General features: G+C 41.9%; 1 protein-coding gene across 1 annotated transcript in view; it reads right to left on the reverse strand.

The window, feature by feature from the left end:
• Positions 1 to 2,081: 2,081 nt before the first annotated feature.
• Positions 2,082 to 26,957, reverse strand: part of TPH2 (tryptophan hydroxylase 2) — a 96,629-nt gene continuing 71,753 nt past the window's right edge. Inside the window, exons 9-11 of the mRNA XM_010958860.3 lie at positions 25,193 to 25,288; positions 16,693 to 16,826; positions 2,082 to 16,563 (exon numbers count right to left, since the gene is read on the reverse strand). Of these exons, the coding sequence (XP_010957162.2) occupies positions 16,389 to 16,563; positions 16,693 to 16,826; positions 25,193 to 25,288 (405 nt within the window). The 3' untranslated portion in view covers positions 2,082 to 16,388. The remainder of the gene's footprint in view (positions 16,564 to 16,692; positions 16,827 to 25,192; positions 25,289 to 26,957) is intronic.

Here is a 26,957-nt window from a genome sequence, read left to right on the forward strand (position 1 = left end):
TGGACAATCAAACCAGAGAGATCAAATGATTCATTCCTAAAGTAAGCCTTTTATAAAAGCAGAAAAAAAACGGCCTGGTTGAACTGGGCAGTGACTGATTTTCGTTATTTTTGCACTCTTATCATTATTAAAATGGGAACAATGTTACAAAAGCATTGAGGCCACATGCTTGCCTTTAAGGCAGGCTGTTCCTGAATTCCTGAATAAATGAGACTCTTTGCATTGAAGTTTCCCTTTGATTCCCTACATATCAGAATAAGAGTTTTGATGTAATAAATTATGTTGTAACTTTGCATTCATCATTCACTAGGGTAGGCTGCATGAATGTGGTTATGAAGCAGGTAAATAATTAAACTGACCTGCTGTGGTCCAGAAGGATCTATAACCATCTGACAGAGGACAGAGAACAGTGATTATGCTGCTGTAGAGGTTGACCCAGAATTTCTGCCTGGATCCAGAATGTGAGATGAAACTGTCATAACCAGGCAATTCACCAAACAGAGAGAGACTTTGCCGAGGACCCTAAAAACAGGGCGACCATTGCTCAGGGAGTCGGGACCAGATGAGAAGTAGTCGGCATGGTAGAAGCGGGAAGCAGTCTCTTTTGAAGACGAAGATGAACTCTTTGTTCTAAGAAGCAGAAGGAAACTGAAAATTTGCTGCAAATAGTAAGAAATGTCCTGTTCAAAGGAAGCAGCCTTTTAATGTGGGACAAGAACATCAGGAGATACACAGAAAAGGACTCGCAATATTTGGATGGCACAGGAGAGGAAACTGGAGCCAAAAGCATTCCTCTTGGCCATATTTAGCTAAAGTTTGTCCTCATTCCTCAGTGAGGATGAACTGAAATTCTAGTCTTACTACCATCATTTAAAGTTTTTACCTACGATGATACTTTGGTTATATGAGTCAAAGTAAGTCATGCAACTTCTAGTTTGTCTCCTACTTCAAAGATAAGCTCGATGGTAGAGCACGTGCTTAGCATGCATGAGGTCCTGAGTTCCATCCCCAGTACCACCATTAAAATAAATGAGTTAATTAATTAATTAACCTAATTACCCCCAAAATAAGTTAATTATTAATTAAAATTCTTCATAAAAATTAACAGTGCCCTCCAAAATATGCCCTTGTTTTAATTTGCAGAATATGCGAATATTTTAGGTTCCATAACAGAGAACTAAGGCTGCAGATGGAATGAAGGCTGATAACCAGCTGGCCTCAGAATATGGAGATTAACCTGGATTATCCAGGTGGACCGAACATGTTCACGATGGCCATTAACAGTGGGAGGGTCAGAGAGGCAGGTGTGATCACAGAAGCGTGGTCAGAGTGACGTCATGTAAGGCTTCAACCTGCTGTTGTTGGCTTTGAAGAGAGACGAAGGGGCAACAAGCCACAAACGCCGCCGTCTCTGGAAGCTGGAGAAAGCACAGGAGGAGGTGCTCCCCTAGAGCCCAGACAGGACGCAGCCCTGTGGGCACCTCGCTTTTAGCTCAGCGAGAGTGCTGTCAGACTTCCATCCCAGAGGACCGAAGACAAGAAGATTGTGGTGTTTTAGCCAAGGGCTTGTGATGGTAGGTTATAGCAGCGATAGAAAAAGAATGTGCTATTAACATGAGAGAGCTGCTTGTGGACTCGGGTAGATAAGAAAGCAAAACTTTAAAAGAGACTGAGATGAAAGAACACCTGTCTGCCTCTGAGGCTCAAACCGGGCTGCGGAAGGGTCTCCTGACAGTGATTAGAGGGAGCTGCACCTAGTGACTGAGATGCAGAGGGGAAAGGACTGATATGATACAGTGGCAGGACCCTGAGAAGTGTTCGATACACGTTCCGGCAGATTAATCAGTTCTGAAGACCTTGAGTAACCACATGAGAGAGGGGTAGATAGGTTTTGTAAAATCTGGGGGAAATCTGCCCTATAGATCTTGGTCCATATCACAGAGTCCTATGTTAAATGAATTTTGTAACTGGAAGTAGTATTACAAATCATATAATCCAATCCATCTTTTTTCCTATTTATTTTTATTTTTTAACAACTTTATGGAGGTATAATCGAGATACAAAAAAAAACTGCATGTACTTAATATATATAATTTTTTAAACATTTTTTATTGAGTTATCATCATTTTACAATGTTGTGTCAAATTCCAATGTAGAGCACAATTTTTTAGTTATACATGAACATATATATATATTCATTGTCACATTTTTTTCTCTGTGAGCTAACATAAGATCTTATATATATTTCCCTGTGCTATACAGTATAATCTTGTTTATCTGTTCTACATTTTGAAATCCCAGTCTGTCCCTTCCCACCCCCTGCCACCTTGGCAGCCACAAGTTTATATTCTATGTCTATGAGTCTGTTTCTGTTTTGTATTTATGTTTTGTTTCTTTTTTTTTTTTTTTAGATTCCACATATGAGCAATCTCATATGGTATTTTTCTTTCTCTTTCTGGCTTACTTCACTTAGAATGACATTCTCCAGGAGCATCCATGTTGCTGCAAATGGCGTTATGTTGTCGGTTTTTATGGCTGAATAGTACTCCATTGTATAAATATACCACCTCTTCTTTATCCAGTCATCTATATAATTTGATGAGCTTGTACACAGGCAAATACCTATGAAACCATCACCACAATCATGGTAATAAAGATACCTGTCACCTCCAAAAGCTTCCTCATGCCCCTTTGTTTGGGGTTTTTTTCTTTCTGGTAAGAACACTTAACTTGAGATCTACTCTCTTAAATTTTTAAGTGCACAATACAATGTTGTTAAATACAGGCAGTGTGTTATACAGCAGATTTTTAGAAGTTGTTCACTTCACATAACTGAAACCTTAAACCCACTGACCTACTTCCTATTTCCCCCTCCCCCTCCAGCCCCTGGCAACCGTCATTCTGCTCTCTGCTTCTGTAACTTTGATTATTTTAGATACCTCATATAAGTGCAATCATGTAGTATTTGTCTTTCTGCCAATGGTTTCACTTACCATAAAGTCCTCCAGGTTCAACCCTATTGTTGCATATGGCAAGATCTCCTTCCTTTTTTAATGCTGAAGAATACTCCATTGCATGCATACGCCACATTTGCTTTATCCACTCATCCATCAGTGGACATTTAGTTTGTTTCCATACCTTGGCTATTGTGAATAATGCTGCAACGAACATAGGGGTGCAAATATCCCTTTGATATCCTGATTTCAATTCTTTTGACTATAAAAGTCCCAGAAGCAGGACTGCTAGATCATATGGTAGTTCTATTTCTAATTTTTTGAGGAAACTCAGACTGTTTTCCATATGTATGGAAATATTTCAATAACTACTACAATAAATATGTTAAGTGAATACATTCAACAAACATAAGTCATTACATAAAGGAGAGAAAATCTCTAAGTCTGCTAGATCTATCTGCATTTGAAGAATACTGACTGTTTTTTAAGCTTTCAACCTGACTCAGGAAGAAGAACCAGGAGAATTAGTCTATAAAATAAAAGAGAGACACTTTTAATTTTTTTTGCACGTGTGCCTTTGAAAAATAGGGAGTGGTAATGTCATGTTCAGACGAATCCACCATTATGTTCTCTTTGATTTCATTTTAGGTACAGTAATTGTACTAAAAAATAATGGATATTAAATTAATCCCGACAAAACAAGCTAATTAATAATCGTGTGCAGTTATCTAATTTTCCCTGGAGTGAGATAGGTAATTCTAAGTGATAAACTATGAGTAGCTGGTGAAACGCTATTTCATATTAAAAATACATTACACATCTCAAAAGAAAGAGAGGGAAGCTGTAAGTATCGTTCAAAATCGAGTGCGTTCATTCAAAGACAACATTTTTAGTGAAAATAAAGGCTTACACTTTGACGCATTAGTGAAGCTGTCAGCTTCTTTCTACTACTGAAGGAGGCATTTGACACTGCATAGACCTCTTAGGTTCTTGACCCTCTGCCCTTATTTTTCTGAGTTTTACCACAAATCATCACAGGTCACAATATGCCAAGATAAAAAGAAATCCTGGAAAAGTTTGAGACAGAAAAAAGGGAGCAGATCCAAATTTTCCCATCGTAGGTATCACAACCTCTCACACATGTGTCATCTCAGTAGTCAAAGGGCATTCGATGCACTGTGTCAGCCGGCCCTTCAGATGGTATCTTGGCAGAAACTGGGCCACAATAAAATTTACTTCGCTTTTATCAAAGAAAGAAACTTACCAAAGAAAGAGAAAGACCACTCTCAGAATGAGGCAGGGATACCAGTAGGAACATACGGTCCATGTGCGTGGAACCTGTCTGGCTTTACCCGTGATTAAGTCTAGGGCACAAGCGCTCCAACCATGCCTGGAGGACTGGGGGGTGGACGGGGCTGGAAGCTCAGCCCTTTGGAGTCCACAGCTCCTCAACCTTTAAAGCTCTTCTTCTTTCGCCCCTGAAACCACACATTCCTGACCCTTCTTTCTCCCTTGACGCTCTGCCTCTGTTCCCGCTGCCTCTCCTCCTCTCTGCCCACCACTTCCCTGTACGAGACCCCCAAGGGCCTCTCCAGCCTGTGTGTGAGATGATGTCAGTTCCGGAGCAGAAAGATGGGGAGAATGGACTGACCAAAAGTGGTGTTTACCACTAGCATGAGTGCACTTCATGCACTCCACAAACTGGGACGTTCAGATGGGCAGACAAGTCCAAATAAGAGTGATAAAAATGAAACAGAGGGGGTGGGGGCCCACCCCAAGTCTGGCCATTTAGGATCCAAGGACAAGCTCCATCAGGCACAGTGATGTTCTAGATGGCTCAACAGTTGTCATCCGGACTACCATTCGGATTCCTGCCTGGCCTGTTTCCTCCCAGAACTGCCTCTCACCGACAGAACAGGGTATCTGCAGCCACATTTAAACCACCCTACTCTTCCTTTCTGACCACAGTCGACTGACCAGGAGCAAACAGCTGACCCACACTGGATCCATCAGACACTCTTTCCCAAGAATTTGAAATCCGAGTTCAGAGGCAGTGAGTCGGTCTTTGGCTAAAACCATCACATGTAAAACTGAGAAGTTTTAGAGTCACCATATTCCACCACGCAGATGGGTAAGTAGAAAAATCCCACCTGCAGAGAAAAAGGAAGAATAAAACAGAGTCCCAGAGAGTGGAATGAAACAGACGTGCAGAGGTGAAGGCAGAAACTTAGGAGGTCTTTCCAGTCACCAGCTCTAGTCTCTTTGGAAAGTCTGCTACATCTCTGCCTTGGGTTCCATGAGTCCTATGGAATGAAGCTCCCAAGTGAACCCAAATTATACAAACAATACAAAAATAAAAGTCAACAAAGTAATGTTTACGGATGGAAAATAAAGCTAATAGTTGATCGCCCTTTGACTATTTTCCTTACTGAAATGAGAGTGGTTGTCACATGTGAGTTCTCCTCACACCTAACCTAGAGCTTCATGCAGAGGCAGGACACGAGGGTAGCAGCTCTGTGCCTAGGCTGGTCGTTAGAACCAGCACTTCTTTCAGAGCTGTTTAATTTACAACAAAGACCAAAAAGGAGGCAAGAATGAAGCTCAAAGTGAAACTGAATCCAGCTACTGTTCCCCTCCCCATATTAGAATCTCTCTACAAAAGCGAATTCTCCAGAGAAGAGGACGTCACAAAGAAAACAGATGGTCATTTTAAGGCAAGTAAGAGACACTCCACATTGCCTTCCCCTCACTCCTTCCTTTAACAGGAAGGATTTAAGCAGTTATGGCTATTCCTCACATACATTTCAGCCGTCCTGTTTATGGGATGCAATAGATAGGCAGACGATTGTACGAGTACACTACAAAACAAGCAGCTGAATGTGGAACGGGGCTCAGAAATGGAAACCCTGTCAGTTAGTTAGTGAATTATCACATGAAACAAATTGTTCACTTTCTGTTCAGTCCATTAGCCGCAGGGATGAAAGGAACTGCTCGCCCAACACATAATATTCCAATTTCCTATTTTCACTTAGCATTTCCTTTTCCTGCTCTGCAAATAAAATGCATTTATATGATGGATGTAATTTGTTCCCTTTGACCAGGATTTTATTTTCATCAGAGACAACCTTAAGCTCAACTGCTCTCTGAAATGGAGTCTCGGGGATGCCGAACCTCTTACGTGGAGTGGGTTGGTGGGGCTTGCCTTTTAGTAGCTGGACTGGTGCCTGGAACATAGACCCACCAACCACTTTGCCTTCCACTTCAGCTTTTCTGAGATGGACAGTTGTGGAACGGCTCTGAGTCAACTTGCCACAACTCAGTGAACTATGAATAATAGTTCAATTTGCTCAGTGTCGTTCTTCCAGAAAGTTCCAGCCTTTATACTGTTTCATTAATTTGAACAGGTTTTTATATTTTTTATTCCCATTTCATAGATATAAATTTTGATGTCCAGAGAGAAATGCAAAACATCTCTGAGGTTACTGAATCGGTTAGTATCCATTGCTTTTGACTTTCCAGGTAATGATTTAAGGCCATCATGCAAATGACCACAAGCCTACAGATTCACATCTCAATGAGATTCAGTCAGTTCTACTAAAATCTGGTCAAATAAAAGTATGAAAAGTCACAGAAATAAGAACAATGGCTCATAACACTGGTAAAGCACTTCTCTGGGCCATTAAAGTACGATGATTTTATCATTTAAAAGGGTGGGGAAAGTGCAAGACATTTAAGGGCATTTAGATTTAAAAAACAAGAAGAGAAAAAAATTACCATTTGGTAAGTAATTTTTATGGTTAGGCATATGTATAAAATTTAAGTTTCATGATAATTATGTAAATGAGGTGTGTTCAATCCCATTTTACAGAAGATAAAACGAAAGCCCTGAAAATGTCAGTAAGTCTATAGAGATCATCCAGTTTGTCGGCAGAAAAAAAGAATTTGTACAATTGTTTACCTAATTTCAAAGCCCACATTCTCTTTTCTGTACTCTGAGAGAGACTTGTAGTTTAAAAGTGCCCAATTCTACTGAAACCCATATCCTCCTAATGCTAGTTACAGTAAAAAGCTGGACCAGAAAAAGTTTTATCTGGTTGCCTTAAGTTTAATCTGTCTCGGTATTCTTTTCCCACGGACCAATGGGTGGCCCAGAGACTGAATTTCAGGTCGTCACCTGGAACCCACAGGAACACTTCTGCCCAGCAGTGTTGCTGGGCACAGCTCAGGGGAAGAAGTCACACCATCACCAGCACTAGCGGAGGATGGAGAGTCCAGGCGCCCCCCATCTCTGTGGCACAGACCAAGCTCAAAGGACGTGAACAGTGCTTCTTCAGGAAGGTGCAACTTCCAACACCAGGAGGAAAAATGTGAACAATGCAAATACAAAATCCCCTGCCTCTCCCCTTGTGCTTTTGTCCTGGGTATCAGCACTTTTTTGGTGCCAGTGACAGTGGAGGAAAAGTATCAGCAGGGGAGGAGGGGCCAATAAAAGTCCAAAGATACACTCAGCTTCAGGTACAGCTCAATCCACGAGTTTGACGACAATTAAGATCATTGTCCCATCTCTTACTCTTGGCCCTCCGTTCCCTACACGGCCGCCCCCGGAAGTTCTAGATTCACATGCCACCACTTTCCAGTCACAGAAGAGAGCAGCCCACCCCTTTCCCAGTAGCTCCAGGGAAGTCCAGGGTTTGACCTCCATTGACCCATCTCAGAGCATGGCCCAGCCCTACATCAGTCGTTTAGGGCAGGGGTGTAAGCGAGCAGGACCCTCTTGTCATCAGTGACCGTATGGTATTTGTTAACTGCTTAACTGTGTAATAGTTCAAATGGCTTTTCTCATGCTTTTGCTGACCATGATTGTGCTAGAAAGAGGGGGGAGCTCAGGTGACCTGCCCGTCCCCCTCGTTGTGCTCACAACACCTCAGAGACAGCAGGTGGGTGTTCGTGCATCTTACTGTTCATGACTCACCCCAACTGCGCGTGTCTGCAATTATTGTTAACCCCTTATGGTTTCTTTGTAGTCTGTTGTCCCAGCCTGTACAAATACCACAGCAAGAGGTCTCAGGCCTCAGCCTGCCTAAAGTGCCAGAAGCATTTTATATATCAATCTGACTTTTTTTTTAAATTGAAGTAAAGGCAGTTTACAATGTTGTGTCAATTTCTGGTGTACAGCATCATGTTTCAGTCATACATGTACGTACGTATATTAATTTTCATATTCTTTTTCACCATAAGTTACTACAAGATATTGAAGATGGTTCCCTATGCTATATAGAAGACACTTACTTATTTTATATATAGTAGTTAGAATCTGCAAATCTCGAACTCCCAATTTATCCCTTCCCACCCCATTTCTCCCCTGGTAGCCATAAGTTTGTTTTCTATGTCTTGTGAGTCTGTTTCTGTTTTGTAAATAAGTTCATTTCTGTCTCTTTTTTATATTCTACATGAGTGATAGCATATGGTATTTTTCTTTCTCTTTCTACTTATTTCACTTAGAATGATGATCTCCAGGTCCGTCCATGTTGCTGCAAATGGCATCATTTTAATATTTTTTATGGCTGAGTAGTATTCTAGTGTATAAAAATACCACAACTTCTTTATCCAGTCATCTGTCAATCGAAATTTAGGTTCTTTCCATGTCTTGGCTATTGTAAACTGCTATGAACATTGGGGTCCATGTATCTTTTCAAATTAGAGTTCCCTCTGGATATATGCCCAGGAGTCTAACTTTAAACTGCACAAGTTTTTCTCTAGAGCACTTTTCCCCAGGCCCCTTTCCTAAGCACCTTTGTTCTAGGCACAAGGATATTAGAAGAGTCCCCAAGCCAGAGGGAACATCATATACTCAGCAGAAGAAACAAGGCCATTGTATCTAAAAAAACAAGGTCAACTTTGTAACAAGTTGTTACCCTGTATGTGATCTCTATGGAAATCAGTGTCACCCCTTGAACTCTTACTATGAAACCTCCCTACCTTCTCTCCCCAGGAGGCTCACACTCTTAGAGGCATTAAGCCACCGGTGACCTCCTCTGCCTGGCAAAAAAATAAATCTGCCTTTTCTACTTCATCCAAAACTCTGTCCTTGAGTCTCAATTTGGTAAGTGGGGTACAGAGGCCGAGTTTTGGCAGGAGGGGGATAAAATAGCTCACTGAAGCCTTGGTCAGAAGCCCAAGCCCTGGAACTAGGAGGTGGCGTCAGCCACAGCCCAGACATGGACTGAGAGTAGGAGAGCGTTCACAAAAGAAAAGAGGGGGTGCAGCTACTGGACAAAAAAAAATGTATGGATGCTGGGCCAACAAGAGCTGGCAGCGTGAGCGGAGTGACAACCACCCTCCAAGGCATAGTTCCAACATCCAACAGCTACCTCCGTCCACGCTAGGTAGGAGTCATGGTGACTTTTCCCTCTGTTCCCAGGCAGGAGCTCAAGAGGCCGACTCAGCCTGGCAATTAGCTGTCAGCTGATCACCAATTCAAATGTGCAGGAGTGGGCCGTGCTGATGATCTGTACTTGCAGTAATCACTTGGCTGGGTGAATCAAATTATACTTTCCAATGCCACTTCAAATCAGGATTGCTCTGTCTGCACTCATCTTCAGCAGTAAGTATTACCTTGCAAGTTATTTTCTTTGATACTGACGATATGCGGGCAAGGGAGGGATTTAGGCTTCTTTTAAGTTCTGTTCAACAGGAAAGACCAAAAAGTTTTAGAGGTTTGTAAGGAGGCTAATTAGGACCTATTCCAACTTAATGGCTAGGCTTCCACACTGAAATGAATAGGGGAACGTGTTCCGCCCTTGCAAGGCAGAGATTTTTTCCTTCCAAGTAACTGTCTGATTGGGGGGACCTCATTCTTTCATAATGCCACGTGCGGTGATCAATCCAATGTAACGATCAAAAGGAAGTTTGCCTTAATCAACCCCGATAAACAAATAACTACTATAGTGGCAAACCTCACATGCTCTTCACTTCAAATTCACTTGCCAATAATCGGCCTCATTAACGTCTGTAAAGTTAGCTGCTCGCTAAAACTGGGCAAGCTGTACATTAGATGTGTTCAGTGGTTTGCAAACCTTTGGGGATAATAGACCTACTGAATCAGCATCTTGCTAGTTTCACGAAAATTTGCAAGCTAAAAAGTCAGGAGACTGCAAGGGATCCGGAGTGAAGGAGACACCAGGAAATTCCTACCACCTTCCTATGATTAATATTCTCTAGCTCAGCCTATTAAAGGAGGGCTGGCTTTGCATCTTTTATAAGATCTGATTTTAACAGAAAATGAACTTGATTTCTTTGTGCCACTAGCTTTCAAATTACCCTGCCCACATCTGTCAGATATTTCTGTTGTTCAATTATAAAAACTGTACCCAGACTGGATTATGAGAATGCTGTTTGCAGGCACCATAACAACAGATGCCCTTGGGTTGAACATCAGCTTCACTATGATCCTCTCAAAGAAGGACAAACACTTCCAGCTGCTGCACCAGACCCATCCTTCTTGGAGGGAGGAAGAAATCATAGCAAATGAACCTTTCTGGGGTACCTAAAATATACATCTGGGGAGATGGACGGCAGCAAGAAGAGAGGAAATAGACTTCACTGATTCACTTCCATTTTTATGGCTGAATCCTACAGACATGGCCAGAGGGACAGTGAACCCAACTATTCAGTTTGCTTGGAGATAAGGGAGCTTTTTTGTCCTCAATTACCCTGCATGTCAGCACCACCAACATTCACCAATAATGCCCCACTCTCCACACTCCATTTTGCTTATGCAGTGAGTATCTGTGAATCACAAGAAAAATTTTTGCATTTGCTTTCTGGCCTGGCTTTTTATCCTTAAAAGCTGTCCAGGGCAAGTTTAACACAGTATCACTGGCTGTCTGCTTCTCCAGCCAAATGGTAATCAACTCAGATACTGCTTATTCCAGCTTCCCCCGGTGTTTCCTCTGGCAGTTCTAACTCACCTTCTTAACTATTTAATTACAACTTTTTTTTACAGTTTAAAAATCTTACAGTTTTATTTGTCAATTATACCTCAATAAAGCTGAAAAAAATATAGGGAGTGAAAGACAGTGAATGATCATATGAACCGAATTAAAATGCTGACAAGATTCTTGCCTTTTCTGAATGTTTCAAACCATATAAGGAGAACATTTTTCACTGCTAAAACTAACATATGTATTTTTTAACACCTTTATTGTAGTATGGTTCCTGTACAGTAAACTACACGTATTTCAGATGTACAATTTAATGAATTTTGATAGATGGATACACCCTGAAACCACCACCACAATCAAGATAGCTAACATTCCCATCACTCCACAAGAGGTGCAAATTCCAAATTCCCAATTTATCCCTTCCCACCCCTTTTACCCCCAGTAACCATAAGTTTGTTCTCTATGTCTGTGAGTCTAATTAAAACTGTATTTAATAATGTCCACCATGGCGGGAGCGGGGGGTGTTTAGCTCAAGTGGTAGAGTGCATGTTTAGCATGCAGGAGGTCCTGGATTCAATCCCCAGTACATCCATTAAAAATAAATAAGTAAATAAGCCAAATTACCTCCCCTCTCCAAAAAAAATTAATCACTCTTCAAAAAAATTTTATAAATAATAATAATGTCCACCATGATCCAGTAAGATATTGACTCTGTAGATCCCCAGTATTGCAATGGTCTCCTAATTGGTTTCACCCCACCCTCCAATCGCCCTACAACTCGTTTCCACACAGCAGCTTGGGTAACCTCTTAAGAATGTAAATCAGGTCTTGTCTACAGTCCCCCAGTGACTCCGCTGCATTTAGAGTGCACTTGACCCCTGTGGAACCTTGTAGTATCTCATTGTTGCCTCGCATGCTGCCATCTTTTCTTTCTACTCCAGTCCACTGGCAATCTGTCTTACTCAAACACATAGATTTCTGCCGCAGACCCTTTGGTCTTGGTGCCACCCTCTTCCAGAAACATCCTTTCCATTGCCCTCTTCATGCCTGGCTTCTTCTCATCCCATGGTTCTCCATCAAATGCCATCTGTTCAGACAGGCTTTTCCTGACAACCTTACACCCTCCTCTCCACTGCTCTTAATCATATTCTCCCAACTATTTTCTTCATAAAATTTGCTACAATCTCACACGATCTGGTTCTTTGCCTGTATCTCTCTCTGTAATAGAAAAGAACAAATCTGACTCCACATTAGACCTGTTCCTTTGGCTCTAACCCTGTGCTCTGTTTCCTGGGCTTAGTCCTGCCGGTTCTGCATCTTTTGTAAAAGAATGTTGCCTACAGCCTGAAACAGACAGGACAGCCTATTCTCAAGGCTCTGACCTTCAAGGGTACTAACTCTTTCCTATTCATATAAAGACAAAAAGTTGCAGAATAGAAAATAACATTTGTCTTGTTGAAGGTTTACAGGGACACCATGACCTGACCTACGTGGACAGCTGCAAGAACAAAGGATTCAGACACTAAGAAGTCTGCAATCAACCAACCACTACCCACACCCCCATTTTAGTATAAAAGGAGCCTGAATTCTGACTTGGGGAAGACGGTTCTCCAGGACGTTAGTCTGCCATCTTCTCGGTCTGCTGGCTTTCCGAATAAAGTCATTATTTCTTGCCCCAAAACCTCATTTCCCGATTTATTGGCCTGTCGTGAAGTGAGCAGAATGAGTTTGGACTTGATAGCATCTCTACTAGAATGTAAGTTCGAAGTGGGCATCAACCTCCTCTGCCTTATTCACCACTATGTCCTCAGTGCCTAGAACCGTGCCTGATACAGCCCCAGATATGATTTAAGCCATTGAATGAATGTTTTGAGACCTCAAGTCATATCATAAAGAATCACCATTCCATATTTCAGAACTGGTTTATTTTGAAAACATGCAAATACTAGAAGAAGCAGTATGTCACTATTAATTCCTTTGCCTCTTCCCAGAACGTGGCAATCTGCATAAGAATCATCTCCCCAAATAAGAGAATGTCTTTGGAAATTGAAGGGAGGAAAAAACAAACAAACAAACCTCAGATACACAAGAAAACCATGGGCTGCTTTCTTTTTCATTATAAGTACGACAAGGTTCATGAGAGTGAGCATCAGCAGCTTGATTTTCTAGAAGTTGAAAATTAGATCAAATGAATTGGAGGACAACTACATCTTGTGTTAATGTTTTCCTCCTCAAATGAAGAAAATGAGATGATGTGAGCCATGACTCCATTTGAAAATGAAACTTTGTATTTCCATTTGCTTCCACGTTAAAGCACACTGTTTTTCATTTTAGAACTTTTCGTGTGGGTAAATGTTGCAATACATTACATTCATTAGGCTCAGGCCCATTTACCATGTGCAAGCAAGACAGATACATCATCCCCATAAAGCATCATTTCTAAATTACACAGTAAATAAATGAGACTAAGCCAGACACCCAAGTTTCACAACCCTTACCACTAATGTAAAAAAAAAAAAAATCGTTTAATCACCTTGGGACAGAGTTCCCTACTCTTAAAAGATGCAATTTATAAACAATTTATTATGCCAAATAAACTGAATACACTGGACGCCTGACCCTAACTCAAAACAGACAAAAAAATGCTTCAAGAAAAAAAAAAAAACTGGACTAATGTGGCTGTTTTTTTTTTTTGCAAAGTATGATCCGTAAGAAACCTGGTCTTGCTAGGAACCTGGGGTTGATTTCTGATTAGCTGATTACAGAAGACAGCAGCAAAGCCAAAATAAAGTAGTGATTCACAGCACGATGACAGTGAGCAAGTGTCTTTAAATTTATAATTGCCCTTGGATCTATTTAATTTAGCTTTAAGTCAGGAGGCATAATTGAGACAAATGGTTACACTGAGCAGGTATCGGATATGACGAGAAGCTGGCTGTGACTATTTTGTTGTGCTACTTCCATTTCCATCTGCCAACACTTCTTCCTATGCTGGCTATTAAATTGTACAGGACTTTCCCCACTATTCGTCGTAATGGCATTTGCATGTTAAACATTCACAACAAACGAAAACCATGATTCCATTGTTTCACATGGTGAAAACCATGCTTACTGCTATTCCAAATGGAGAATAAATCTAAAAAGAATCAAGTAATTCCTCCTCCTTGTATGATCTCTAAATAAGCTCTGCAGAAAAGCCTATTCACTTTGCAACTCTTCTATTTTTGAAACAACATAGATTTTTGCACATGTAAGAAAAGTGAAGATGCCGCTGTAACCAATCCAAAGATCGCTCAAACATTAATTTTGTTGAGGGAATCTGTCTACAATTAAATATAGTTTTTCCTTCAGTACATTTAGCTAAGACGCTCCCCTTCTATCAAGGCTAGAAGGGAAAAGTTTGATGGCTACTTACGGGTTTTTTTAGTCATGTCTAAAGCAACACCAAATCATGGGAACAATACAGAAAGCAGATGTTAAGAGTTTCTTAGCCAATTTTCTCCTTTGAGAAAATTCAGCAACTAGGTCTGGCAATTTCTAAATTATTGTTCTTAGTCTCTTGTTATTTATTGGAAATTTCTGGATTCGTTGTTCTGGGTTATTATTCTAGATTAGTATTTGTAAGTAACCAATTACTTGGGGTCATCTACATCGAGCAAAGCCAGATATAAGAAAAGATGGATATATAGATTTATAAAACAATTGACATTTACAACTGACTGATCATTCTAGATCCTTTTATCAGGTTCAGCTCGCTCATCATTTCTCAACCACCAATAATTTTCCAAGGCACTAAATCTTTCACCTAAAATAGCATTTAAACTACATGACTCTCATTCTGTCCACCAAATCCCTTCTCAAAAACTCATCCTGAGAATCCTTCAGAAATGAAAGATCCTCAGTAGATAAGATGACTAACATTCAAACCTCTGATTATTCGTTGTAATTTTACCTCTCTCTGATGAATATTTTAACTCCGTCTCATGTTCTTCCTGAATATATTTAGTCTAAAATTTTTGACTCGTACAAGAGTACAAGTCAAACTGGCCATACAAGAGTATGAATTAGTTCGAAATGATATGTAATTTCTTATTTAAAGAACACCCTTGGAAATTGCTCAAGGAAATATTTTAGAATTGCTCACTTAAAAGTCATTTCGTCATCTTATCCTTCTCTGCTTTTTCTTGCCCACTCCTTCCTCCACCCCAGTATTCTGTGCTGCCAAAGCAGAGTTAGAAGAACAGTGGTTGCATTTGTTGAGGGAATCAGAAGATGCTAAAATTCATTCACTCATTCTGCAATTTTTTATTTGTTCACTTAATCACCTGATTAAATCACTCTGCCTCTTAGGGCAGAGATGACCAGAAATTCGTGGTGTATCACTACTGTTTGCCTAAACTTGCTCAAACTTTGGGCAAGTAGACAAGACTCCCAGAGAGCCAGCTTGGTCTGGGGCTGTGAGAGGAAACATCAAGTCCTATTTAGTGATAGTTTTGTGGTTAGGTTTGAAAAGCATTAGTTTCCCTTCTCTGACTACACATAAATGCATGCATACACCACACTGAACGTCTTAGCAATCCAAAAATGAGATGCAATGGGCTGTCAATGTTGGCGCACGACAAACTGTGCTACTTTGGACAAATTACTTAACCTCTCTGAGCCTCAATTTCTGTATCACTGAAATCACTGAAAGCTCTATGATATTATTGTTCTCCAGGAGAAATGGGTTAAACACCTCAGCATGATAATTCACTTTATTCCAGCATAAAATTCATAGTCCCAAGATTTATTCCCCACTGTTCAGTCGTTCTTAATGTCCTTTCTGTAAGTGTTTTCTTCCAAAATACTTTGGGAAGCATGCCACAACTCAGTTTCTATAAAGCCAGTACAACTTACATATTCTACTTCTAAAAGCTTTTTTTTTTTCACATTGTATAAATAATCAACCTAAAAGCCATTCCCCCTAAAGTGTTCACTACTTCCAATTTTTGAAACAGAATACTGAATCTTTTGTTAATGTGATGGGAAGTTTCATACAATTCTGGGTTTATCTCAAATAATGCTGTGAGAACACTGATACGAGCGAAAATAGAAACAGTTTCACTGCTATTTTCATTTTATCTAATGAACACAGAAGAAAGGCTCAGCTCTGAAAAAGAAAAGGTCACACGCTAGAATCATAAGAGGGCTATTTGTTACCAATTTTAAATAGCTGCGGTTTGGTTGAGGACACTGAGCAAGAATGTCAAATCTACTTAAGACATTTAAATGTATTACGATCTTTCATACAATGAGTAGTTATCTGTCATCAAGTTTTTTATGGTGTCTTTTCACACACTGACACAGTAAGTTACAAGTAGGTAGAAATATACAGAATTGCACGCTTACTACCCCAGCCATGACACAGAAAGCTATTGGCATTAAATGACATTGACTGAAATGCTGCTAAGCCCCCAGAAGATCACACTGGCAACGACACTGGTCCCAGGCATCAGATCCCCAGATACTGGTTCATTTTGTTCAAGGCATCACACACTGTGTTCAAATCGCTGCGGAGGTCCTGCACCACGTTTTCAATACTCCTGGTGTCTTTCAGAATTTCAATGCTCTGGGTGTAGGGATTGAAGTAGACTGAGAAGGGACGGGTAATTGACTTTGCAAAGTCCCTGCAAAATTACCAGAAAGATATGCAATCAAGCCATTTTGGTTCAAGAGCTGGAGAGAAGGAAGGAACAGAGCCAGAAAAAAAAAATGTTTCAAGTTATTTTCTCTGGATGGAAGGAAAATACAGTTACCTCATCTTTTCTTTGGCTTCTTCAAAACTTTCTGAAACAAAGTAGGCTTCCTGGAAGGTGGTGATAAGGCATTCCTGTAAGCAAGTGGTCTTTGGGTCAAAGGCTTTCACACACGCCTGGTCAGAAAGCGCATGCTGCAAAACACACCGCAAAACCCGTTAAACCCCACAATGAGGCTTCCAGTGTGTCACGATGTCATACGGCTACAACACAGCTCCGTCGTTTGATGGAACTGCTCGGTTACTAATCTACCATGAAATAAGGAACTCTCCCGTATGCAGGGTAAATTGACTGTTAAGGGGTTTTGTTTGTTTGTTTGTTTGTTTTTAAGTCTGTTAGCTGCAGAGGAGGAAAAAATGAGATTACAGTATTATGTTATTTATTATCAGCCAAATTCATGCTGAAGGACACTTCACAGCTGTATCCCCACAGAAATGGAATTTTAAATCTCCGCTACGAATAGAAGCAGGAAAGCATAAATAGGGTCCTAAATATGAGCAACGGACTGAAATTTCCCTTAAACGGCAGAAGTAATAATTACCTTCGTGGAGAGGTAATTGGGACTCTGACCGAACTATTTGTGAACTCACTACAAGACATTTTGAGGCCAGGTACTGTGTATCAACAGAGGCTGGAGTGGGCCTGCATAAGAGGATACCTGCAAAGCATTCATTTACCTTTCACCAAGCACAGTGGAGCAATATACAGCAGATAAATATTGCCAGGTGGGAAAAAAAAAGAGCTAATATTAATAGTTATAGTTATGCCCGGAGCAGGTATTAGGGAAACAGGAAAACTAATGTAATTACTCTTTGAACCATCATTAGCCCTATTCAGCTCACTCCATGACTGGCACTGCAAACAGCAAGGAACCGTGGATGACTGTTCTCTCCAGATAAACTCAGTGATGCTAAAAATTAGCGCTCGTTCCTGCCACGTGCCACCTGCCTATTTATAGCCCCTGGATGGTGGTTTGCACACAGAATATGCCTAAGAATCACTGAGGAGTTTGTGAAACATGCAGACAGTCAGACCTCAATTTTATTTGGTAAATCTGGATGAATCCCCAAACTCTGCAGGTTAAAGGCGTCCAAAGTGACTCAGACTCAGGCAGCTGTGAACTAGAGTCTCTCTTTCTTCATTTAAAGAGTAAATCCATTGGGAGAGCGAGGCAGAGAGAGGAAGGGGTAGCAGAAACGGCCTTCAACTGAGTTAGAAAACTCGGGGTCCGGTCCAGGTGTTCTGCTAACTGGATAACCTTGGCAAATGATTTCACCTCCTTGGGCCTCTGTTTCCTCAAGTGTAAATGAGAGGTTTGGGCCAGGTGACTTCGGAAGACACTCTCTTCCAGCCTCTGGATTCCACCCAAAGCACTCTTCACATCTCTGACTGCTAAGGTTTCCTGGAGAAACACTGAAAAACCTTTCCTATTCAGTATTCTTGGTGCATTCCCCCAACAGTTTCAGAATGCGTGGAATGATCTGCAGTCTCCACGAAGGAGGTGGTGGTTTCCTAAGTCTGAAAATACAGCTGTGAACCCAAGGACTGACGGGCGAGAGAGGAGAGCACAGGGTCCTGTCCCGTGGGTGAGTTGATTTCCTGCAAAGTTCCGTTGTCCAGATCAAAGCACGTGTGAGTAAGGGAATGCAGAGGGCTTCTCAGAGTGAACTTTTTTTTTTTGGCCCACAGAACAACTTCATTATAAGCAGAATATCACAACACCAGCAGATGCATTTGTGCTAGATTCAATGCAGTGCAGGGGACTTGGAGTTCCATGTGACTAATAATTCTGTCCACATTCTTAAAACAACTTCACAGTTTCAAGAAACAAAATGCATTTTGATGAGAGCCGTCGCCTCCGCCGCAAAGAATCAGGCTCCTATTGGCTCGCCACGCTTTTTAGAATTACAAGTGGCTTTCTTTGCAGCCATGTGCTCTGGGTGCGTTTTATTTAGTACGGGGCTCTAACTGCCCCTTTATCCATCAGGACCCGTGAAAAGGAGGACAGTGGCTGACTCAGCGTCCTTGAGGTTTGCACGCTCTCATCCCCGCATTCAGGGCCCTGGGCAGAGGGGTAGTGGAACGGGCTATATGCATATTTAAGCCATGGGTCCCTCAGGGCTTCCCTGCTGCACCAAAGACTTCACTGGGTCAAGGACAAGCACAGAAGAGGATGAAACATATCCACTTTGGTCTGGAACGCTGTGATAAGACATTAGCAGCCTCAGCAGTCACCATGGGTAGAGGATGTCTCTGGAAGGTGTGCACCCAGTAACGGAGGCTGAAATCAGTATTGTTTTAGAAAAATGTACTAAATACTATGATGAGCTCATTTTGTCATTTTAACAGGTAAAGGGGGAGACAGCAGACCAAGGAAACTCCCAGAGGGCAAGGTGCTCTGCCCCAGACTTCAAGAAAAGTCAGTGGATTCACAGCATATAATTTGAGGCAAAGACCATTAGGCAGTGTAATCTCACACTTGCCTAATGTAATAATCAAAGGGAAAACTGGAAGCTGATTTTCTAAGCTTTCAACAGTGCAGTCTATCTTCAGGATCCTGATGTGTCCAACATGCTGGTTACCTGTTGGGGTCCCCTCCATCCATGGAGTATGGGACCAGTTCTGTTCCTTGGTTGTTACAAATATGAGGATGATAATGGTACCCAAAGATTCGCCCGGAGAATGCAAAGAGCCCAGAGTCGGGGGAGCAGCCACTGAGTGAGGCCAACAAATGAGGTGGCGATCATACCTGTAAGTGCTCTCATTTACTGCGGGGGAGCTCTCCTGTGTGATGACTGCCAGGAGCATCCAGGCAGCCCCTAAGGTCCCCTGTTTCTGAACACTAAGGCGTGGCACAAGGGCTATAAAATAACATTCGTGTCTCCATTGATTCCAAAGCCCACTGCGCAGTAGAGCTGCCCAGTTTGCTTCTCAAGTCCGATCCACATCTCTCTAAGCCACCTTGGTTTCAGGGAGCAGCTGCGATGCCCTCTCTTCTACGTCCAGAGTTGATTCTCTGTAAACATAGAGTCAAACTGCCTGATGCCTCCAGGGAACTCTGTGGAATCCTTCCCAAAGTGTGAACGGCCTGATATCCTGAAGTCTGCAAGAATTCATCCAATTTCCCGCAGAGAGAGGCTTCTTAATGCTCAGAGAATCTGGCTGACAGTCTTTTACTCTCAAGCCATTTTAAAAGTGCAGGAACGTTTGAGAATCACCTCCTCCAATCTAAATGCTCTCTAAGAGGGCTGTTTTGGATTTACCCATAGTGTGAAAGACAAGAACATGGGACCTGGAGCCGGGAGACCTGGATTCTTAAGGTAGCTGACCAAAAGAGTGAAAATTCCCCACATTAGGATGCAGTTTCCTCTTTGATCAACTGAAAAGATCTTATCCACAAGAATTCTAAAGCTCCTCTTGCCATACAGCTATCACAGGGCCTGCAAATACACAGCCCTCCCACCACCATCCCCCACCTCCAGCCCAGCCAGCACCAACTGACCAGAGCAGCCCTTCCCACTCTTTCCAACCGAGACAGCCGCTACCAATTAATAAGCTTTAGTGCACAAATTACAACTTACTTACCAGTCCAGCCTTTTATATAAAAAAAAAGTCTTTTCAACATCAGCAATTTGCCAGAACCCAATTAGTTCCTACATGACTGGGGGCAAGTTATTTCATCTCTGTAAGCCTATTCCAGTGTGCATCTGGAAAATGGGGATACGTACAGTATCTATAACTTAGGAACGTGGGAAGAATTAAACGGGGTTAACTCATTCAAAGTGCCTGGCCGGTGGGAAGTGCTCCATAAATCTCGCTGTCATTGCCACTTCAGCCTCCAGATGACGCTTGGGGTACAGAGGCACCTGTACCTTCCGACATCAGTGCAGCTCCTCGGAGCCCACAGAGAAAGGAACGTGGTCCTAGCTCTGGGGCTGCTGGGTCCTGGACCGCAACAGCACCCACCCTGAGGTCATCAGTTTAAAATCTTCCTTCCTCCCAGCCACCTGCCTTTGCAATAACACAGAGTTATGATCTCAACTCTTCTAGATATAAACCTGTGATCCTCACCCTCTATATTAGGACTGGTTACAGTTGGGAAAAAAGCTTAAGTGTGAAGTCTAGGTAGTCTGGACCCTAGATTCTGAATAAAAATTGGCAAACACCTCACCACTCACACTACAATCATCTCTTCCCTCTTTCGAACAATAAACATACAGATTTGTATATGTACGTAGGTATGTAACATTTTTGAACCTCCCTCAAATGCTCTCCCTGCTAACCAAACACAGCGGGGTAGCGACGTCCCTCTTGCCAAACCGGCTGAGGATGGCACTGCATTTTATTTTATCAGTGATGTTGAAAGCTTCAGCAGTTTGAATCAGCCGCAGAGGGGAGGGAACAAACTCCCTCTTCAAGTAACCCCTCCATAGAAACCAAAGACCCTCTCCAGTTCCTGGAGTCCTGTACTTGCTTGGTCGTGACTAACAGCGCTGCTTCAGGAAAGCAAAGGACAGAGGAAGGGAGGGGCGAGCCACCCGTACGTGGTAAAGGCATGAGAGTTCAGATGCTCTCTGAGTCCCAGCTCCGGCCACCCCGCTGACCTATTGGACGACCTCAGGGAACCCACGGACGCCTCGGGCCTCTTCTCTGCCACCCGGCAGTGATTCTGACCTCCTCGCAGAGTTGCGGCAAGTGGTAGTCAATATGAACAACTGCAATAAATATAAAGCTGTCCTATGAATGCTGATGAACAGCTATATAAAAGCAATGCAATAAGTTCACTGTGCAAGGGTATCCTAAAACTAAAACCAAAATAATAATAGCAGTTAAAATGTTTAAAACCATCAGCTTCGTCAAAACTGAAAAGCAGAACTGATGTGTTCGTATGCAATATTCCGTTGACTCCTGTGGGGTAGGTGCTAAAGCCATTTACAGAAAAAAATCTAATCTCTGCCCTTAAGGAAACAAAGAACTAGACTTCACTCTTACCCATGAAAAAGAAGGGGAAGTTGCCTTTTGCTTTTGAGATGGATTAACTTTTTGAGATAAGACTCAGCCCATTCATCAATTGGCAATCAGTTCCTTACCACCTAATGTGAACCAACTTCACTGTTGCTTCTCCGAGAGAATGAGATTCAACAAGACCTATAATCATCACTTTCTTAGCTCTTCTCTTCCAGAGACTTCAAGTTCCTTGAAATCTGAGACTCAATTTTGAGTTCGCTGAATAAAATAAGTGAATGAGTGAATACTAATTTTTTAAATGAGAAACTTATATATTTAGGGCAACTCTGAGATAGAAAAGATGCAAAAGGAAACACATGCCAGAGCATGGGTGAACAGCAAGCAATTATCCTATTTTCAACCTTTTCTAAAAGGCAGTTTTCCAGGTGATCTAACTCATTATTAACCGCTTCCCACAGTGATGAAGATATGAAAAGGCCCTTCCCAAATACACTTTGGGGATTCCTGAAAGTACATCACAGAACAAATAATTCGAATGAGAGAGCAATCATTGCTGAGATTAAGAAAAGTCTTTATAGTCATCAGATTTACATTAGCTTTTACAATCATTTCTATATTTATTTCATTTCTGTCTTCAAAGATTAAAAAAAAAAAAAAAGCATTGTCCAAAAATAAGCCATTACTGTCCCAAAAAATGAGAGGGAAAAATGAAAGTTATCCTCCAAACTACAGATACACCACTCGGAAGTACCTGGCCAGCTGTGAAGTGTGACATTTACATCCTGGAAAATTTAGCCTCTTAAAGCACACATTTTAAAACGTGTTCCGTTCAAGGAAAGTGGAGGAATTGTGGATAGTTATGTAAAAGTTATAAAGACTACATCAAAACCTCCAACAACTTACCAGGGACCTAGCGTATGGGCTGCAGCTGGAACAGCAGAAATGTTTTACCGCAAAAGGTGACTGCGTTCAAAACTGTAAGTGCGTCTGCACAGGAATTATTATAATGCTGTTAATAATGTCATCCCACCTGGGCCCAGGACTAGCCTTTGTTCATTCAAATAAATGTCGGACAGACGTCTTCATGAGCACAGTGAGAGGGTTCTGGACGCTCACACCGAGTGGGGCAGGGATGGGCTGAGGGGAGGGCTGCTAAGGAAAGGTCTCATGTTCTGTATTCTCTGTGAACAATCAGAAGACATTTCTTATAGAAAGAATTTCTGAGTTGTAAAAATGGTCCAAAGGAGCAATCGTGGGGATGCTGGAGTGTTGAAATTTGGGAATGGAAGAATGCTAATGACCAGAGTTGATGGACCAGAACGAGAAGACTCACGGCAGACAATGCCCTTCAGTGTCCACGTTTCTGGCTGATTTCCATTTCCAGATGACTCGGTCCGCACCAACAGGAACAAAAACAACAGATTCACCCCACTGCTGCCTACACATGCCTCATTAGCCAGACCAGAGGACCCTGTCGGAAGTTGGGACCATGAGAGAGATTTTGCTTCTTTTGTTTCTGGTGTAATTTATAAGCCCTCTGAGGAGAATGTAAATAGATGTAGCTCAGGAGAATTTTCTGCCTAATTCTTTTTTCAGGGAAATCAAGAAACACTCTCCAGAAGGCATGAGTCTTACATCATGCTATCGCTGTGGGCTTTGGCCAGGGCACTGAGATGAATCCCAAATGAACTTTTTTGTTGTGTAGAACTTACTGGGGGAAGAAAAAAAACTGTACCACATTACATTGGGTTTTTGTTATATCAAACATTATCATCTATTCCAAGGCAGGCAGGACCTCGGACAGCTCCCATAATAGGCCAGGCTTTGAGTGGGGCGCGCACACTGCTGTCTGCGGACTGATTCCACACCTCACCCTCCCCTTATCCATCCTTCCCACTCCCCCAAAATCAGCGTGCACGGCAGGACCCTCGTCAGGAAGCCTTCCCAGGTGTGGCCCAAAACGTCCCAGGCACAACTCACACTGTGATTATGTATCATCTTGCTGGTTTACCTCCTGCACTAGAGTGTAAGCACCTTGAAAACAGGGACCCCAGGCAATAGACTCTAATGGTCCAGGCTCAGATCCTGGAGCCTGGACTTGGGACCACCTCCGACACTCATCAGCTGTGTGACCTGGAACAAGATCCTTAATGTCTTTATGCCTCAGTTTTCTCATCTGTGAGAATGATGTTACTTATCCCGTTGGGTTGTTATGAGAATTAAGTGGGTGACTATGTTTAAAGCACTGAAAACACTAAGGTCTATTTAAGTATCCCTTGAGGAAGTTATCTTCTTTTTTTTCTTGTTTAATGTTTATTTAGCAACTGTTCTATTTTGGGGGGAGGCGGGATAATTAGGTTTGTTTGTTTGTTTATTTATTTATATAATGGAGGTACTGGGGATTGAACCCAGGACCTCACGCATGCTAAACATGTGCTCTACCACTGAGCTACACCCTCCCTCCCTGTTATCTTCTTTGTATTCTTGTTCTTCACCATTATTATTTGTCTTTGTACCCTCACTGCCTGGCACAGTACATGCACGTAGTAGGTGCTCAGCCAAACGTCTGCAGAATGAATGAAGGAAGGAATGATGCCATAAAGTGAGTGGACTCAATGCAACTACAGTTCAACCGCACCCTTCAAAAGTACAAACATCCAAACATCCAATAATCATATATATCCAGTTATCTTATGTAAGGATAATCAATCCTCAAAATAAAACCCTAGGATAGTCTATAATCTCGATCTTAGTCTGAATAGTCAAAGAAAGGTTAAATTATTTTCAGGACCATTTCCAGATCATACATCACAATGCATTCTAAATTCATCAGAATTTGCCATCCCCCAATGGTATAGATAGTCATTCTTAAGTAACCAGAATATTTAAATGATCAGAATGCCCCTGATACCAATATTTCTGAAAAAAAATGATCATTTTACTGTATTTTAAGGCAAAAAAAAATTATCATCGCTTAGGCATCGCTACATGTATTAGATACGTGTCTGACCACATGTTTCTTTAGGTGGGTTTTTTTTTAATTGCATATGCCCATAAATGTTTTAATTTACATTAATTTTTGAAGAAGCTAAAATAACCTCAAATTCCCCTTTGGGAAGGAGACGCTGGGGAACCCAAGGGTGCCATGAGGGTGACAGAAAAGAGAGTAGCCAAGCCACCCTCACGAGGGAATTTCCATCAGTAGCTCAGGGCGAGCTCAGTGCCCGCTCCTCGGTGCTACATGTAGGCCAGTCATTTGTCCCCCAGCACTGGAGCATACATTCGTCATCCCTGCTGATCTGTGCACACGGCTGCTCATCCATCTGAGTCACACCCCACACCCAGCAAAGGCAGGACCCATTTTCGGAAGTGCAAAAAGTCAGGTCAGCACTCACACAGGAGGTGCCAGATCCTCTGCACTAAATATTTATGGGGCCTCTGCGAGTAGAAAGGCTCTGACAGACAAATCAATACTTTCCATGACCTTGAACCAGTCTGCCCGGGAAGGATATTTTCGTTCACAGCATCATACCTTCAATTCTCCAATGGAGGAGAGCAGGCCGGCTCCGTATGCCCGCAGCTGCCCTTCTTGCTTGCAAAGGCCAAACTCAATTGTGAAGAAATAGCACTGAGAACAAAAGAAAAAAAAAAAAAAGGACACACATCCAGTGAACTGGGCAACAAGTTCTTCTGTAGGATAAAGTGACACTTGAAATAAAATGGTGCACCGTGCATAATTTCTTCAGCACTGTCAGTTTAAATACATTTGAATCAAGAACATTTACTGTCATTATTCTTTTGCTTAATAATCCCTCCCTAGGTTACAGGTATATGGGAAAAGTATTAACTACTAAGAGTCTGATGCTTCCTGGATTCTGAAACCCTATGCATCAAATCTTATCCCCTGCAATGATTTTCAAAATTTTTAAAAAGCACAGATTTAGAAACAAATGAATATGTCACAGTGATAACACCATAAGAATATGCTACTATATTTACTAAGCCGTGGTTCAGTAACATGAATAAGTCCATGTAAATGTGGAAAAATGGCTTGGAATTCAGTAATACCAAACGGATTTTTTGCCGTTTGTTTATTCATTCAACAAACATTTGTTGAGTTCCTACTATGTGCCAATGTGTGCTGAAGAAAGAAAGAGAGATCAAGAAAGCAAGTATATGCCTACCAAATTACCATTTCCTTAGCAAAATGTTAAATGTATATCTCTGTATGCACCTACATATATATATAATTACATGCAGATATAAATACATATAGTAAGACCATTTCATTTGCCTGAGTTTTACCAGCTTCCCCAAGATATTAAAATCTACAATTGCTTCTGTTGGGTTCCCAGGAAATCAGCCTAGACAGAGAGAAATCTCTGTACAACCAAAAAACTCACCATGCTTTTGAGAGGGGCTGAAAGCATACTATCTGTGCTCTGAGAGGAAAATGAGAAACTGACAATAAGCAATAAAAATGACACCAAATTGGAGGAGGGTACAGTTCAGTAGTAGGGCACATGCCTAGCATGCACAAGGGCATGGGTTCAATTTGAAAAAAAAATTACATCAAATTAACACTGTCCTGCATTACTGATGATGGAGCAATGAAGGTGTTGAGAAAGAAGAGAATTTAAACACCCCTGAAAGGGGACAGAAAAGAAGAATTATTTCTAGCCTGTGGCAGTTTGCTCTATTTTTATTTGGAGGCTCAGATGTTGCCTGGTTCTGGAGGGTTTTATGCTTTTTTAAATGTGAGGATGCTCTCTGAAGTTAAGTGGTCAGTGATCTGCAGTGGTCTGGACCCAAAGGACTGGCCATTTCAGGTCACGGAGCTGAACCTCCAGAGGCCAAATTTCCTTTCCCAATTCATGTCCCAAAGAGGCTAAAATTACAGCCCTTGCCACTGTCGTCACCATCCAGAGCCCCCGCCAGCACTCCTCTTTACTCTGTTCTGACTTGTCTGTCTTTCCCATCACACCACTGTTTTGACATAGTCTCTACTTTATGTGTGGCATGTGCTATTTGTCATCTGTCTCCCCCGACTAGACTGTCATCTCCATGAGGGCAGTATCCCTGTCTGTCCATCTGGAACAGTTTCCCAGTCTCAGCAGTACCGACACGTTAGGCTGGATAACTCCTGGCTGGGGTGGGGGTGTCCTGTACATTACAGGATGTTTAGCAGTATCCCTGGCCTCGGTCCACTAGATGCTAGGAGCAACCCCCACCCCAGTTTTAACCGCCAATAATGTCTCCAGACATTGAAAAATGTCCCCAGAGGGGCGACATCACTC

The sequence above is a fragment of the Camelus bactrianus genome, chromosome 12, assembly GCF_048773025.1.
Source record: "Camelus bactrianus isolate YW-2024 breed Bactrian camel chromosome 12, ASM4877302v1, whole genome shotgun sequence".
Taxonomy (NCBI): domain Eukaryota; kingdom Metazoa; phylum Chordata; class Mammalia; order Artiodactyla; family Camelidae; genus Camelus; species Camelus bactrianus.